Raw genomic sequence first — 16,421 nt, forward strand, 5'->3', positions numbered from 1 at the left:
CAGCATCAATTGATCCTAATTAGGTAAATAGCATGTAAATTAAACTAAAATCAAACACAAACTAGCTGAAACTAGATGTTTGGACAATGCTCTAAAATCAGCTTCATACAGGTAAATCCAACTTTATATTTGTTTTGTTGAGTTTGAAAGCAGGTACTCATCTTCTCTATCACTTTGTTTTATTTTCTTTGTACCATTATTATTTTATTTATATATGTATGTATATATATGTGTGTGTATACGTATATATACATATATATGTGTGTGTATATATACACACACATATATATGTATGTGTATGTGTGTGTGTGTGTGTGTATATATATATATATATATATATATATATATATATATATATGTATAATTTGTTTACTTGTTCATTTCCATCTTCCCCTAGTAGAATATTAACTCCATGAGGTCCGGGACTTTATCTGTTTTGTTCATCACTCTATCTCCAGTGCTTATAACAGTGCCTGATATATACAGTAGGCTTTCAATAAGTTTCTCAAATGAATAAATGAATGATGTGGCATTTTGATTCCATTCTTACAAAATTAAAAACAAAGTTATCTGAGAGGACCAAGAAGCCACAAATACCAACAGTATTTCATCATATGTATCAAATGACTGGTCTAATGACTGGCATTGTTAATAAAGGGGAGGGTCAGGAGCAAGAGAATTTAGAAATCTAAATTAGAAATCTAGAAATCTAGTCTAATGACTAGAAAAAAAAAAAAAGTTGATGTTTTCTCCCCACTGAGCTCTGTGGATAGTATGCACACATATGACATTTAAAATGTTAATCAACATCTGAAGTTACTTTGGTTTCTAATCTTACCTTTAAGAAAATGCCAATTAATACCACCTAACTTACTGGTGGAGCACTGACCTCCAAATAGATTTTCATTAGAAATCTTTTCTCATTTGTCAGTAGAGATACCTGAAGTCTTGATGATACATGAGAACGAAATCTGATATCTGATTCTTTTTAGGGGGAAGGGTGAAACACTTCCAAGCAAGAAAAATGCAGCTCTTGAAAGCCAAGTGGAAAGCTGAGGAGAGCTATAGCTTCCCATGTTCACTCTAATATTATTTTCACCTTGTTCTTTTTTCCTCCACAGAGAGAAAAATACACACACACACACACACACACACACACACACTCATACTAGGAAAGAAAATTTTCCATTTATATTCTCCCACAACACTGAATAGCTACCTTCCGTAATCTTATAAGGAACAGAGAAGCACAGACATAATGATAAAATATTTTTGATTTAATAATACCCAACATAATGTAATTAGTGTCTTAAGTGGCTATTTAATTCTAAAATATAGCTGGCAAGATTTTTTAGTGTTTTAATACTGGAACTTCTAATATTTGAAGGGAATCACAGGAGCAATTTGAAATTAATCATAATAACGACTGCTAAATTTTAGCAACTCAAAATTAAAAGTCCTAATAATTACGAACACTTAATGAGAGCTCACCATGTGCCCAACACTGCTCACACTTCACACAAATTGTCACTTATTCCTCATACTGATCCTACTAGATAGGTAGTATTATCTCTATTTCACAGATAAGAAGATGCAGACAGATATTAATTACTCACCCAGGAGCATGATAGTAAGAAATGGAATAGGAAAGCAAGCCTAGGCAATTTCATAGACTGAAACTTACAGTAACATATACACTCTCGATAACCCTTACCAAAAAATGATGGATACAGGGCAAGAGCACGATATCTGCCAGAGTGAAGTACAGGCCTTCTGCAAACACATGCTCCAGAGGCGGAAGGTCAGACACTTTTGCTTTTCTGATGTGAGAAGGCTCCCTGTTGGTAGTAGCTGGTTCTTCGTACACTGCGAGTTTTGAGAATGCCACTTGCAGTTCCAGGCTCTTGGATGAAGAGTCCAACTCTTCAGATGTTTCTTGTCTAAGGACCTTGCTCTTAGCATGGGCAGGCCCAACCCCAGCAGCCTTCTGTTGCTTCAGCTTCTGGCGACGGAGTTTGTCATCATTATGCACTCTAACGGGCTCACTGAGCTTTCTCTCCAGCTGCAGTATTTCTGCAGGGATAGTTGGGTGCTGGTCAGAAGACTCTTTGAGAAAATTCTCAATAGCTAAAGGGATGGTGAGTTCGCATAGCCTGGTCCACTGACTAACCTGCAAGACAAAACAAAACAAGAGATTAAAGGATTCTTTACTGTCAACATAGCTTGAAGAAAACTTTCTGTTGGGAAATAAGACTGGTTTTGACAATTTAAGCCTTGAGCTAAACCATCCCTGGGCTAGGCTTTTATGCTAGTACAGTTCTTCAAAAGTGACAACACTAAACAATGGTCATGCATTCCTATACCTAGGAATACATGCTCACCTCGAGCATCCTCTTACTGAATAAATCCTTCCTTCTCAAAGCCTTCAAAGTCCATCCATCCCTAAAAAGCACAATTTTCAAAGCAGTGGTACTAGAGCTCCTGTTCATGTGTAAAGTTTCGTTTAAAAATTCTCAATATAAAAAAAAAAAAAGAGAGAGAGGTTAGAGTGGGAGAGAGCTGAAGCATAAGAGACTCTTCAAAACTGAAAACAAACTGAGGGCTGATGGGGGGTGGGAGGGAGAGGAGGGTGGGTGATGGGTATTGAGGAGGGCATCTTTTGGGATGAGCACTGGGTGTTGTACGGAAACCAATTTGACAATACATTTCATATATTTAAAAAAATAAATAAAAAATAAATAAAAATTAAAAAATAAAACAAAAAATAAAAATTCTCAATGTGATTAAAACAAAAGATTTTTTTTAAAAAGTCATTCTCTAGAAATAATGTCTCCAAACCTCACAAATTAAATCTTAAATTCTTATTTCTCAACATTGCACTGAAATATTGGCATACATGAAGGGCTACTTTACTTCCTTGCTTACTATAGGTTTTTTAAATAAACGCAATTTTAGCCTCCTACAGAAAGTTAAAATAAATGCTCGACTGAATGTGTTATCGTTTTATGGCTTTAAATAACAGAAAGGGCATTATACTTACTTCAGCACAGGCTTTCAAGCAAGTCTTCTTAAAACCCAGAAGTTCCAAAATTTCCTTCTTTGAGGGGTCAGCTTCATATGATTTCTGGATTATGTGTCTCAGTACAACAGCAAGTCCTGCTCTACAGAAATTGTCTGGTTTTTCTACTACTGCAGGTAAACAGCAATTCTGGACTATTGCTGGAAGTTCTTGCTTTGAAATAATCTGTATTTCAACATCCTGGGGTACTACATTTTTTAGTGAAATATCTGTGCTTTCTTTTGTGAGGACTAAGCCAACTTTGAAGATTTTGCAGTCACAGTATGATAACAAAAATAAAGTTACAGATGTATGAAGAGGAAAGATGCATCCTTCCATTTGGTGAGAAAAGTCCAAGTACAGATATTCTTCTGTAAGACTTTTCTTAATGCCTTTCATTTTCCTCTTTCATTGGGTCACCTGAAGCATAAATAAAAGTGGTTAATAGACCATAGAATATAGTAATTTAGAAGCTGAAATAAAAGACGAATATTTTAAAACTTTTTCTAGAAATCAGCAAGGATTTGTGATAGGTACGATTCTACGAGAATTTGTTCCTGGACTGAATAAATGGCTTCCAAAAGAAAGATTTCCACCCCGTGCAATTAACTAGTCTTAGAGGTGATTTTACACCCCTCTAAAATCAGCATACCCCAGGTCCTCTGCAGTAGAACCCTTCCAATCAAGTACTTTGGGGTCTCACTACAGGTAAGAACAAGAAATGAATAGAATAGGAAATAAGAAGTAACCAAGAATACTGGGAGCTGTCTGGAGAAGCTTTGGCCATGCTGGGCCTCCAAATAGCTGCTATTTTATGACTCTACCATATAATAATTGGAGAGGGGGGATAGATATTCATTCCCTCATGAGAAATAAATTCTCCTAAAGTAAGTGAGTTTTGATTATGATGAGCGTGCTGAATCACAACAGAAAAAGATTTGAAGTTTCCCCATAACTCAGATGTTGACAACCAAGATATCTCAAAGTTAACATGTCCAAAATCATTCACCCCCACACCCTAAACCTGCTCCTCATGTATCCTCCCCGTCTCAGTTAATGGAGCACCATCCTTCTAGTGGTTCAGCCAAACACCTGAAATCATTCTTAATTACTCTTTTCTTTGACACCTCCATAACCAATCCATTAAAAACTTACTTTGGTTCCTCAACATATATCTCAAATCTGTTTATTTCCACATGATCTTCATTGTTTCCACTGTGATTCAAGCCACAATCACCTCTCTTCTGTATTACAGCAACTATCTTCTAACCTTGCTTTCCATCCCACCTCCCCCTCTGTTCTATTCTCAACATAGTATCCAAAGTGATCCTGTTAAAAATGGAGTAAGATCATGTCACTACTCTACTCAAACACTCCATAGCTTCCCATCCTATTCAGAAAAAAGGCAAAGCTCCTTACAATGGCCTACAAAGTTCTCCTTGATCTGATCACTCAATGCTCCAGCCAGAGTGGCTTGTTATTCCTTTAAAACCCTAGATACACTCCCGCCTTTGCAGTGGGTTCCAGTGCCTGGAATACTCCCTCATCTCCTTCAAGTATTTACTTAAATGTCAACTTCTTATTGAGATGATCTCTGGCTGCTGTATTTAAATTGAAAACCCCAACCCCCATCCTCCCTGAAAAAAACCTTTCTGTGCTTTTCTCCACACTTAGCACTGTGGTAGTATACTATATATTTTGTTTCCCACAGAGAGAATGTTCCATGAGAGCAGAAATTTTGTTTTGTATACTGCTCTGCCTAAAACAGAACCTGAAGATAGATAGATTAGATAGATAGATAGATAGATAGATAGATAGATAAAATCAAGAAGTATTTGTTGAATGAATGCATGGATACATACACACACTGGTTATTTTAAAGATGCAAACATACACAATCTTGAGATCAAATTATTGATGGGTGTTTTCAAGTCATACTCTTTAAGAATATTGTCAATTATGATGACTCTTTGTTTGATTTCTACATTTCCTGGGTCTAAAATTCCCGTGTTCTAATCCATAAATCACAATTCCAAACTTAACGCTAGATGGCACTCTTTAAAAGCATTCACGATGGAAGGCTGTCATAGGAAGATGGTAGAGGAAAAATTATTTTAAAAGCCTTTAAAGAGTACACCTGAAATTTTCTTTTAAGTGTACTCTGAAATATTAGTGTACTCTGAAATTTATGAAATCTTAAAAAATACTAAATTTCCTTTAGATTCTAAATTCCTTAGTTTTTTTTAATTGAAAGCAAAACAAATACTTTTAAGTGTCTTGGTCCTCAGCTTTTTTGTTAAAGAGCTAATAATTCATTATAACAAAGCAATATAGTAAGTAAAGTGTTGTCTTGGAGAAACTTTTGATAATGCAAGTAATCACTACTATTTTATTTTGTATTTCTTTTATTAAAACATAACAGATCTGCACAATGTTACTTCTTTAAAAGATTATCTAGGGAAAAATTATTTCATGTGATTTAGAAGCAACAACTTTTTAACCCATGGAAACCATTTTCTCCCAAGCTTTATTAGCTTTTTTTTTATTTTAATTTTTTTTTTTTTTGCACCTGCAGTTTACTTTAAAACAAACTATTAAAGGGTGCTTATTAAATCTCACAGGCAAAAGAAACCACCTTTTCTAGGAAACTAATCATTTCTTTAAGGAGTTTGTTCCTGTAAATCTACCGCTGGTAATTTACTGATCTTCTTAATTCTCTCTGCTGATAGTGTGATACTATACAGAAGATCCCTAAATGCTTCAAGAAGCAGATTTGAAAGAAAACATGATTGATTTCCTCATTTGCCCAGCAGTCTAGGAAATAGTAATTATGAGACTAGTCCCACTCTTTAAAAAATAAAAATAAAAACAAAACTGAAAACAATGTCATGCTCTTTTACAACTTGTGATTTAGAAATTAAAAAATTAGAGTACATGTATTATTTGCTACTTTCCAAGGCATATAGAATAAGTACCTTGAGAATAGGCTTTTTTTACATATTTTATAAACTTTTGTCACTGTGAGCACTTAATAAATGCTAAATGTCAACAAAACAGAATAGCAATAACCTGCCCATGGAGATATCTAAAAATTAATGAGATGCCGGAGAGAAAATGCAAAGTACTGTTGATTCTTAACATAATTTATTTTTCCAATATAGATGTTGGTGTGTTATTTTTTTTCCCCCCCTGGGAGATTAAAAATGTTACTTAATGATCTTGGAGTTAAAAAATTACTCTCCCTGGGCAATTTCTTCCCATTAAGTACTAACGTAATTTCTAAAATAAATATTAAGTATTAGCAAACCTGTACAAATTTGATATATGTTTTGGGCTTGTACTATGTGTTTTTCAAGACAGTAGAACACAGTTTTTAAGTTTGCGAACATCATAGGCAAGAGAAAACCCTCTTCTCTTTTTTTCTTCTCCATTTCTACCTAGAGATTCCTTACATAATTATTTTTATGTCATGGGCTTTAAAAAGGTAGGTACTATAGAATCATCTTTGGGGTTTCCGGGGTTCCTGGGGCAGCTCCTGTTACTCCATATTACGTTCCTGCCAAGCACAGAAGTAGTGTCATTTGCTCAGCCTTGACAGGTGCCACACTCTAACTACTCCTGAGACAGAGAGAGAAAATAGATGACAAAAACCACAGACTTGGCTGCTAAACAGAGCTGATGGAGGGTACATCTCTTCCCTGGATATGCCAGTTTGTTTGGGAATGCTGCTGAGGAAATAAAAAGGGAAAAGAAAATATTTAAGCCTGATTTCGTTACTTGTGACTCTTCATAGATATTTTTAAACATAACTGAAGCAGTCACAGGTTTAACATTTTAGGCATTTACCTTTTTTTTTTTTTTTTTTGCATTCTCATTCTAATTAACATATCGTGGTCTTGATAAATTGAAGTATGTCACATATGAAAAGGTAAATGAGTTTCATGGGGTTTTTAAACTCTAAAAGCATTTTACTACTTCACTTCATGCATGTGTATATAGAAAGAGAAAGAAAAAATATAATAAATGTATTGAAAATAAGCATACTTGTTCAGAAGCTGAAAAAAGTTTGAAAGTTTTGTGCTCAAAATTCAAGACTGGATCTATGGCAACTAAATAGTACATAATGGATACATAGGTAAGTTATATATTACATAATAGGTAAAGACCAAAAGTACACCACTGTAACAAAATATTGTTTTTTTCATATAAGAAATTATCACTATGCATGGAATTTGATAGCTTAATAAATGTTAAATGAGTGAAGAATATAATTCTAAATAATCTTACATACATTTGATTGTCCACCAACTATGTGCTAAACACATACACCTTTTATACATTACTTCTAATCTTCACAATCCTTACAAGTACATTTTAGTTCCAACACATGGATAAGAACTATCCATCAATTCAAAAGCATTAATTGAATCTACAAAGGGATCTTATCTGCAAACATTCAGGAATAGCCATTTTTCTAATATAAATAGAACTGTTTTATAAATTAAAAATTTCATAAAGTGAAGCATATGGCAACTTTTTTGCAGCAACAATTCCACCAAAGTGAAGCTCATCAGAAATTGTTATTCTAAGCAATTGTGCTGGTCTCAGTAATCCTTGATAAAAACCTGTTCTAATTTTTTTTTATGTTTATTTATTTATTTCTGAGAGAGAGGGAGACAGAGTGCAACCAGGGAGGGGAAGAGAGAGGGAAACACAGATCCTAAGCAGGCTCCAGGCTATGAGCTGTCAGCACAGAGCCTGACGTGGGGCTCGAACCCCCAAGAAACTTGAGATCGTGACCTGAGCCAAAGTTGGATGCTCAACCAACTGAGCCACCCAGGTGCCCCTAAAAACCCAGGTGCCCCTAAAGGCAATCATTTGACAAGATTTTTGGTAGTTCCTTCCTAATTCTCTTTTTTGGATCCTCCACAGACCTTAGTAATTTGTAGTTCAGTACTTTGGCCTATTCTTAGCTACACTCACTCCTTTGATTATTGGCTTTCAAAGTTGTTTTTATTTTTTTTAATTTTTTTTAACATTTATTTATTTTTGAGAGACAGAGAGAGGCAGAGCATGAGCAGGTGAGAGGGAAAGAGAGAGAGATACAGAATCTGAAGAAGGCTCCAGGCTCTGAGCTATTTGTCAGCACAAAGCCCAACACGGGGCTCAAACCCACGAACTGCAAGACCATACCCTGAGCTGAAGTCCCACACTCAACCGACTGAGCCACCCAGGCGCCCCACTGGCTTTCAAAGTTTTAATTATGCCACACAATAAGACTTTTTTTTTAATGCAACTCATTATACACTCAATAAAACTGAAACAAAAGAATCACAAAGAAATACCCTACTACATGGGATGTATCTGATATTTTTAATTCTGTGCTTTTCTTCCTTCCTTTCATCCTTTTTTTTTTTTTTTTTTAATTTTGGTTAGTATTCAGTAAATTGACTTCACGACCCATTAATGGGCCACAACTGACAATATAACAGTACTATTATTCTAGGTGACCTCCAGCACCATAGGTATAAATATCATCTATGACTCCCAATTTTTATCTCAGGGACACCCTTTCCCCTGAACTTCAGATTCCTATATTGTACTTGACATCTTCCCTTAGACATTTTTCTAAACCTGTTCTTCTCCCATTAGCAGTCCCTTATTGATAAAATGGCAACACCATTCACCCAGATGCTCAGGCCCTTAATTCTGAAGTCTCACTCAACTTGTTTTTTTCACTCTAACCTACCATTTCTACTTTTGAAATATATGCTAAATCCAACTTCTTAGCACCTCTACCACTATCAACTAACCTAAGTCATCACCACCTCTTATAAAGACTACTACAAACATCTATTAACTATTTTCTTCCACTCTCCACACATCAGTCCACTCTCCAATTGTCAGAATGATCCTTTAAACACATAAATCAGATCACACCCCCTGCTCACAACCATCCAGTGGCTCCCCAAAACACTTGAAATCCAAATTTCCTATCATGGCCTGTAGTTTGCCATGACCTTAACTATCCTTTTTCTGACCTGATCCCTTACCTCTGCTCCCTGTTGCCCACCCACTCCTCTCTAGTTCTCCCTGCTGTTCTTGAAAGAAGCCAGGAATGTTCCACTGGAGAATTTTTTCGTGTCTGCTATTCCTTAGGCCTAGTTTGCTCCTTCACTTCATTGAGGTGTCTGAATATTAATTCAAGAACAGACCTTCCCTGACAACCTGAATTGAAAAAGGACTCCCATTACCTCCTAGCCCCTTATCCTTTTCCTTTTTTTAATTTAATTTTTTTAGAGAGAGCAAGCTAGGGGCGCCTGGGTGGCGCAGTCGGTTGAGCGTCCGACTTCAGCCAGGTCACGATCTCGCGGTCCGTGAGTTCGAGCCCCGCGTGGGGCTCTGGGCTGATGGCTCAGAGCCTGGAGCCTGTTTCCGATTCTGTGTCTCCCTCTCTCTCTGCCCCTCCCCTGTTCATGCTCTGTCTCTCTCTGTCCCAAAAATAAATAAAAACGTTGAAAAAAAAAATTTTTTTTTAGAGAGAGCAAGCTAGCGCCTGAGTTGGGGAGAGGGGCAGAGGGACAGCAAGAGAATCTTAAGCAGGCTCCATGCTCAGCACAGACCCAACACGTGGGGCTCGGTCATGAGATCGAGAGGCTTGATCTCAGGACCCTAAGATCATGACCTAAAGCCGAAATCAAGAGTTAGGACACTCAACAGAGCCACCCAGGTGCCCCCTTTTTTTTTTGCTTTATAGCACTTATTACCTGACCTTCTATCTCCAATGCTTATCAGTACTCAAACTTTAGTTTAAGAAATGAATAAATGTACATAAATATCAGTAATCGTTGTAATGACAATGCTATTAAGAACTTTAGTCTTGGTACATGAGCCTCATTCTTCTTGACACCATTAAATCGAAATGAAGAAACAAGAGGACCTTGGTGAGCTGAATTGGAATAAGTGTAACTAGAATCCATCCAAACTTACAGTTTTTGTGTATACTGCTACTCAGTCAAGAGAGCTAGGAGCTGAAATGGATTCTATACACTTAATAAGTAGAATATTTATACACCAAGAAATATAAAGTAATGGATAAGAGCCTAGACTCTCTGGAGGTGACTAACGGGGTTCAAATCCTGGTTCTGATATTTAATAGCAATATAACTTTTCTGTGCCTTTGCTTCCTCATTTACAAAATGGGGGCAATAACATCAGATTTACCGTATAGTGTGCTGTGAGAACCTAACAATGCCTATCACATTAGTAAGCCTATAAATAAATACCAGCTATTATTATTCATTTGTAATTTATCTCAAAATTTCTTATCCACTGATACTATTAAAAAACAAATTTTGACTGGCAATCCACAAATTATACTTTATACTTCCAAACTTCTCAAGAAAGGTAAGGGATTTTTATTGAATTGAAAAGTTTCCCCTCCCCCACCCTCCCATAAAAAATCTGTTACTGAGGCTGAAAGCCACAAAGTCACAAAATGGTTGAATGTGTAATACCCTAACTTGCATGTTAACTGTTTATATTGTACAAAATAGTTCACCACAGTTTACAGGTATGAAATTACAAATTCATTTTTCTTAAAGATTAAAATTTAAACCCTTTTAATTCCTTACTACATCAAATGTTCAACATTATGAATATTAGAGCTTAGCTTGTGTTTTATGCATTTCACAAAATAACACAATTTGGTTGCAAATCCTATCCCATTTTCTTACTATCTATATGTATAAAAAAGCTTGCTCATACAGGGTTAGACAGCAGCTAATTACCTTAGATACTAAAGGTTAAAAAAGGAAAGAAAAAACCCAAGCTGCTTCAGTCCTCATTACATTATGTACCATGGGGATACATATAGTTAAGTCCTAGAGGACAAAGTTCAATAATTAAAATTAGCTGTTTTCTTATCTGGGTAAGAAGTGCAGAAAAACCGTTGAAAAGTGAAAAAGCTTACTGTAACTTTAGCCATAAGGGAAGTATGTCAGCTCTCTGGTGAATCAGGGAATCATCTTCTGCTACAGAATCATAATGCTTGCAGCTATGTCTGACCTCATAATTAAGGGAGATCACAGCATAAAATGCAAGCCTGGGGCGCTTTGGGTGACTCAGTCGGTTGAGTGTCTGACTTCGGGTCAGGTCATGATCTCACAGTTCGTGGGTTCCAGTCCAGCATAGAGCTATGTGCTGACAGCTCAGAACCTGGAGACTGCTTCAGATTCTGTGTCTCACTCTCCCTCTCTGCCCTTCCCCGACTTGTGTTCTCTCTTTCTCTCTCAAAAAATAAGTAAACATCAAAACCAACAAACAAACAAAAAAGCCAGCAAGCCTGAAATAAAATTACTGAATCCCCACAGCAAACAATATCTAGGCTTGTTATGATCTAAATGGTTTAAAACCTTGTATTCTAAGTACTAATCATAACAGGATTCAGTGGGCTACTTTAAATACCTGAAGATAAAAACTTATACTAAGGAATTGTGTATACTACAGATGTTTTAGTTGACTGGTCTATAGAATTTGTTAAGTTTCAAGGTCTGCTAAATTGTTCCTATTATAGAAAGGCTGATTGGATACTCAGTACTTATTATTTCAAATCAAGGGTAATAACCAAAGCTACATACTAAACACAGGGTTGTTGTTTTTAAACTGTGACAGGCCCACTATTACAGAAGTTCAAGTTTGAGCTTTGCTTAAAGCAGGTAAACATGTAGAAGTGTAAAAAAATAAATAGAAGAACTGATAAAGCAATTCTCAAATCTCATTGATTTCTTCTCAGACTTATTTTTAAAGTTAGACCTTTTAAAATAATGTCTTCAGGTATAACTCAAACATAATTTCACATGAGTATGCTTAAAGCAATCCTCTTAGTAAACTCCCCACCAGGCATTTAAAAAAAAAAAAAACTCACATAGCTTAAAGTTTGATTTATTAAATATGACAGCAAATCATTCAGTTGTATTTACAACAAAGAATTTATTTTCACAATATTTAAATGACCATGTTTACAATTGCCACGTCACTAACTCGTGCCAGCTTTTTTTCTCCTTTAATACTGTTTCTATAGATAAGCTTGGAAAAGCAGTATTTTGTTATATCATTAATTTAGCACAAGATATACTATTAAATGCTGGAATTTCCTTGACATTCAAGAATTTATAACAAGAAATGGAATCCTGGGATTAAGAATAAAAGGAAAAAGACAAGGCACCTAATCTCAAACCAGGTAGAGTTGGATGGGAAGTACGGGCGTTTCTAAAGCCAAAGCAACTTCCGTGCCAGTTAAACTCAAACTTTCCACACAGAAGTTTAAAACCGAACTGAAACAGTTTTGCTAGTGTAACAGAAACAAATGCCCCCCCCCCCACCCCCCCAGCAAATCCTTTGGAGCAACTGTTAGGCAGTATTCACATACAACTGTTTTCTCCAACCAGGAAGGCATGGAATGGAAAACAAAGTGCCAAAGAGAAAAAAAAGTTAGAGCGTGCCAAAAGGTCTTAAAACTACACTTCGCAGCAAAAGGCAAACGACTCCACAGACTGCTGCAAACAGAAGCTGCTCCATTCCCCCATCAGCAGAGGAAGCCACGGGAATGGCCCTGGGGAATCTGAGAAGGGGCCCGGAGCCTCCACCAGCACCCTCAGAAGCTGTGGCTGTCAAAGAGGTTGAGGGACCCCAGCACTGGAGAGACATCGGACACTAATTCCACGCCCTTGCCCTTCCCACCACCTCCTCTCCATCCCGCATCGTCAGCCCAGTCGCCTCCGGATGCAAAGAGTAGTCAGGGGGATCGGGGGACTGCGAAGCCGGCGGCCTGAGCGCCCTCTTTACCTGGTCGCAGAGGCGCGGCCAGGCACGGAGGGTGAGCGTGTCAGCGACACGAGCCGCCTGCGCCTTCCCGCCCCGCGCGAGCCAGGTTTCCGAGGCCGCTTCTGCGAGTCTTCGCCCAAGAGGCCACTGGCTGCCACAGAGGCCGGGGGAGAAACAACAGGCACAGTGTCTTGGAAACAGCCCTGCCGGCCGTCATTCATAATCCGGCGGACCGGAAACCGGGGGTAACGTCACTTCCTACCGTCGCACAGCCAAAAAGTTTCCCTCCTCACACTGCTGCAGGAACCTTTTTTCCCCCTCCTCGGAGCCGGCTAGTTCCGGGACCGGTTCGGAAGGGGCCTCCGGGAACGGACGGAGTAGCGGGGCGGAGCGGTGAGTTGTGACGAGCTGCCCGGCTCCCAGCCGCCTCTGGGAGGCTCGAGACCTCCGCGAGGGGCGAGGTGGGAGAGTAGTTCCCGTGGAGTCTTAGTTTCCTCGCTCTTTAGGGGGAAACTTCGTAATTTGCGGGCGGTCGCGTGCCCCAGGCTGACCGCTCTCTCCCTTCGGTGAGGGCTGTGCTTCCTCCGAGTCTGTGGCGGGTTCGCCTATCTAGGGCACGGCCCCAGGGACTAGGTCTCCAGAACCCCGTCTCGGACCTTCCTCGGAAGGTTTTGGCGACTTCTCTATGCAGCTCCCTCTTTCCGCCTCCCCTCTTCCTCGGGCTCCCTCAAAGACCTTCCCTCCGTGCTAGGCCTTCGGTGTGTCATGCTTTGATCAAAGGATTGAGATTCTTTTTTCTGAGTGTCCGCTGTCGCTTTTCAGCTAGTCCGTCACTTGGTTGGTTTGGAATCGTGGTCTTTCCGCTTTCCCTGCATTTCCAGACGTGTCCCTAAGATATCAGTATAACTCAAGGCCAAGAATTCAGTAGAGGAATGAAACGGACAGCATCTTTAAAAAGATTTTTAGTAGAAGGTTGCAAGAGCCTCCAAAGACATAAAGGGCAAAGCCGTTTAGGAGATGGCAACCCTAATATTGCACTCGGTGCGAATAAGTTCAATTTCCTTTATCTTGTGCACGTGCAGATGATCAACTTTGGATTTGTGTGTGTGTGTGTGTGTGTGTGTGTGTGTGTGTGTTTAAGATTGGCATGTAGGGTAAGAAATGAATATCCAATTTGGGTTGGAGAGATAACAGACGCCCTAGGAAGTGACATTTAAACAAAACCTAGTTCATTCATTCAATAAATATTTTTGAGAGTCTAAGTTTCAAACTATGTTAACTGCGTAAGACCCTGCCCTCATGGAGTTACAGTCTAGCGGGATTAATGAATTTAAACCAGGTAAAGGAGTAGGAAGAGAGTATTGCAGGTAGGAACACTGTACAGGTCTCTAGTCAAGACCGAGGTGGTTTTGTTTATTTTGCTTTTGCTTTTTTGATGCTTGTGGGGCTTAGGGGGTTAGGTGCATGGAAGATGGATTTGAGTTTCTTGTTGCTCTTTTTGTAAAGGGACTTCGTAAGTGGTTAGAATTGTGTAGAAGGAGAGAAAAGACCATTACACTTTACTTTGATCCCTAATAATTCTATAGCCATTATTTTTGGTACTTTGCAAAGTAGCAAAGTGATAGGCAAAAAGATAAATGTAGACTCTCCCTCATAAGGTACTCAGAGTTTTATAGGGAATATAACACTTGTGGGGAAAAAAAAAGAGTATGATTCAAGGTAGAAAGTCCTGGTACCATGAGAAAGCACTACTAGATATCCTAGGAGGGAGAGATTATTAGTATTTGGGGTGGAGAAGGACATACCAGCCGAGAATAGAGTCCTCGTGAGAAGTAATATTTGAACATAGAATATGGACATCTAAAAATAAGTAAAAAGCTTCCCAGACAGAAAAAGTGAGTAGAGGTGTCAAGGCCAGCTAATGGCTCTGCTGTAAAGAGAATCTGTATATGAAGATTTAAAGTTTTTGTGCCAGTTAATGAATTGTCTTTTTTAAATGGTAGGCCAAGAGATTAGGCTTTATTTTGAAGGCAGTAGGGAGTTTTAATTTTTGAAGAAGAAAAATAAGAAGGAAAGGAAAATATGTTTCAGGAACATTAATATGTGATTTAGGCCTCAGACCAGATTAACAGAAAGTTGTGTCGTTCATTGAAAAAAGTGCAGGACAAGGAACTTTCGGAGGAAGGTATTCATAATATCGATTTTAGTCATAACTAAATTGGGCAACCAGGTAGACATACCTACTCAGCAATTGGAAATGTGGGATTTGAGTTTAAGTGAGATTGGAGTGGTGAAAAATGGGAAACCATCTGCCTAAAGATGACAGTTAAAAACATGATAAATAGAAGATAACCAAGGAAGAAAGTGGAAGCAGAACTAAAAAAGATAGATGAGAACAGATACTTGGGCAATACCAAGAGTGACAGGGCTGAAAAGATGAACCAGAGTAAGAGTAGCCAGAGATAGATAGAAGAGAAGAACCAGAAAAGTTAAGCGTAATTGAAATCACGGAGGAGAAAGTTTTTGAAAGAGGAAATGAGTACTATGTATTCACTTGGCCAGCATTTAATGAATACCCACTGTCTGCCAGGTACTCTGCTAGGCACACAGTTAACAGCAGCGGGTAAGATCAATCCTGTGCTCATCCTTAGGGAATTTACATTCTAGTGAGAAAGACTGTTTACATAATTAACAGTATAGTAACTATTCCAAACTTCCAGGATGTTTGGGAACAGAATAACAGTAAGACTTCTTATTGTATTTGGGAAGTATGGGGAAAAAAAATACTGAGATGTGAAGGATGAATAAGATGGGCATGGGGCACTTTCTACTGATGTGCTGAGGTGAGAGCGTATGATATGTTGAAAGACTTAAACTAAATTATGTGACTACAACAGCGAGTGAGGAGTGGGAATAGTCTGAGATACTAGATAGTATTTAATGAGTGTGTACTCTGTGCCAGGTACTCTTGTAACTATTTTACATGTACTACCAGATCATGTAGGGCATTAGAGACCTCGTTAAGGATCTTGTTCTTTAACCTTTGGACAGCAAGAAGTGCAAAGGGCATTTTAACCCAGTGAATAATACAGAAAGATGTGGAGAGGGACAAGAGTGATTGTGGGGAGACTGATCAAGCTAATATGGTAGGCCAGATAATAGGTGGTGATAGCTTGGTCTAGGGTGGTGGTAGCAAGGATTGAAAAAAGTAGATGAATTTGAGGTATATTTAGGAAGTTTGGTGACTGAACACAGGGGTGTAGGGTGAGGGTTCAGGAAGTAGGAGGAGTAGCTGATACTCAGGTTCTGGCTGGAGCAGTGGGGTTAAGTATCATTTGAGAGAGGGAATGCTAGAAGATCTGGTTGGGAGACAGAAGAAGAGGTTATGAGTGGCTCTGTTAGGGACATGTTGAATAGGAGGCACCAGTGAGATACCCATTTAAAGCTGGCATTTGGATCTTGGAAGAGATAGATGGGCCAGAGAGATAAATTTATAATCCGTGGCAAAAGAGTATAGATCAAATTGTCTAGCACAGTA

The 16,421-nt window shown here is 38.3% G+C and overlaps 2 protein-coding genes across 4 annotated transcripts in view; one reads left to right on the top strand and one right to left on the bottom strand.

The window, feature by feature from the left end:
• Nucleotides 1-12,990, bottom strand: part of GSTCD (glutathione S-transferase C-terminal domain containing) — a 131,435-nt gene extending 118,445 nt beyond the window's left edge. Inside the window, exons 1-3 of the mRNA XM_030313314.1 lie at nucleotides 12,905-12,990; nucleotides 3,041-3,478; nucleotides 1,715-2,170 (exon numbers count right to left, since the gene is read on the bottom strand). Coding sequence (XP_030169174.1) covers nucleotides 1,715-2,170; nucleotides 3,041-3,457 — 873 coding nt within the window. The 5' untranslated portion in view covers nucleotides 3,458-3,478; nucleotides 12,905-12,990. The remainder of the gene's footprint in view (nucleotides 1-1,714; nucleotides 2,171-3,040; nucleotides 3,479-12,904) is intronic.
• Nucleotides 12,991-13,197: 207 nt separating this feature from the next.
• INTS12 (integrator complex subunit 12) overlaps nucleotides 13,198-16,421 on the top strand; it is a 41,488-nt gene continuing 38,264 nt past the window's right edge. For 2 of the 3 annotated variants that reach the window (XM_030313325.1, XM_030313323.1), the window contains exon 1: nucleotides 13,198-13,276. The gene's annotated coding sequence lies outside the window, so the exon portion shown is untranslated. The other variant, XM_030313324.1, reaches the window with a different exon arrangement.

This window comes from Lynx canadensis, chromosome B1, assembly GCF_007474595.2.
Source record: "Lynx canadensis isolate LIC74 chromosome B1, mLynCan4.pri.v2, whole genome shotgun sequence".
NCBI lineage: Eukaryota > Metazoa > Chordata > Mammalia > Carnivora > Felidae > Lynx > Lynx canadensis.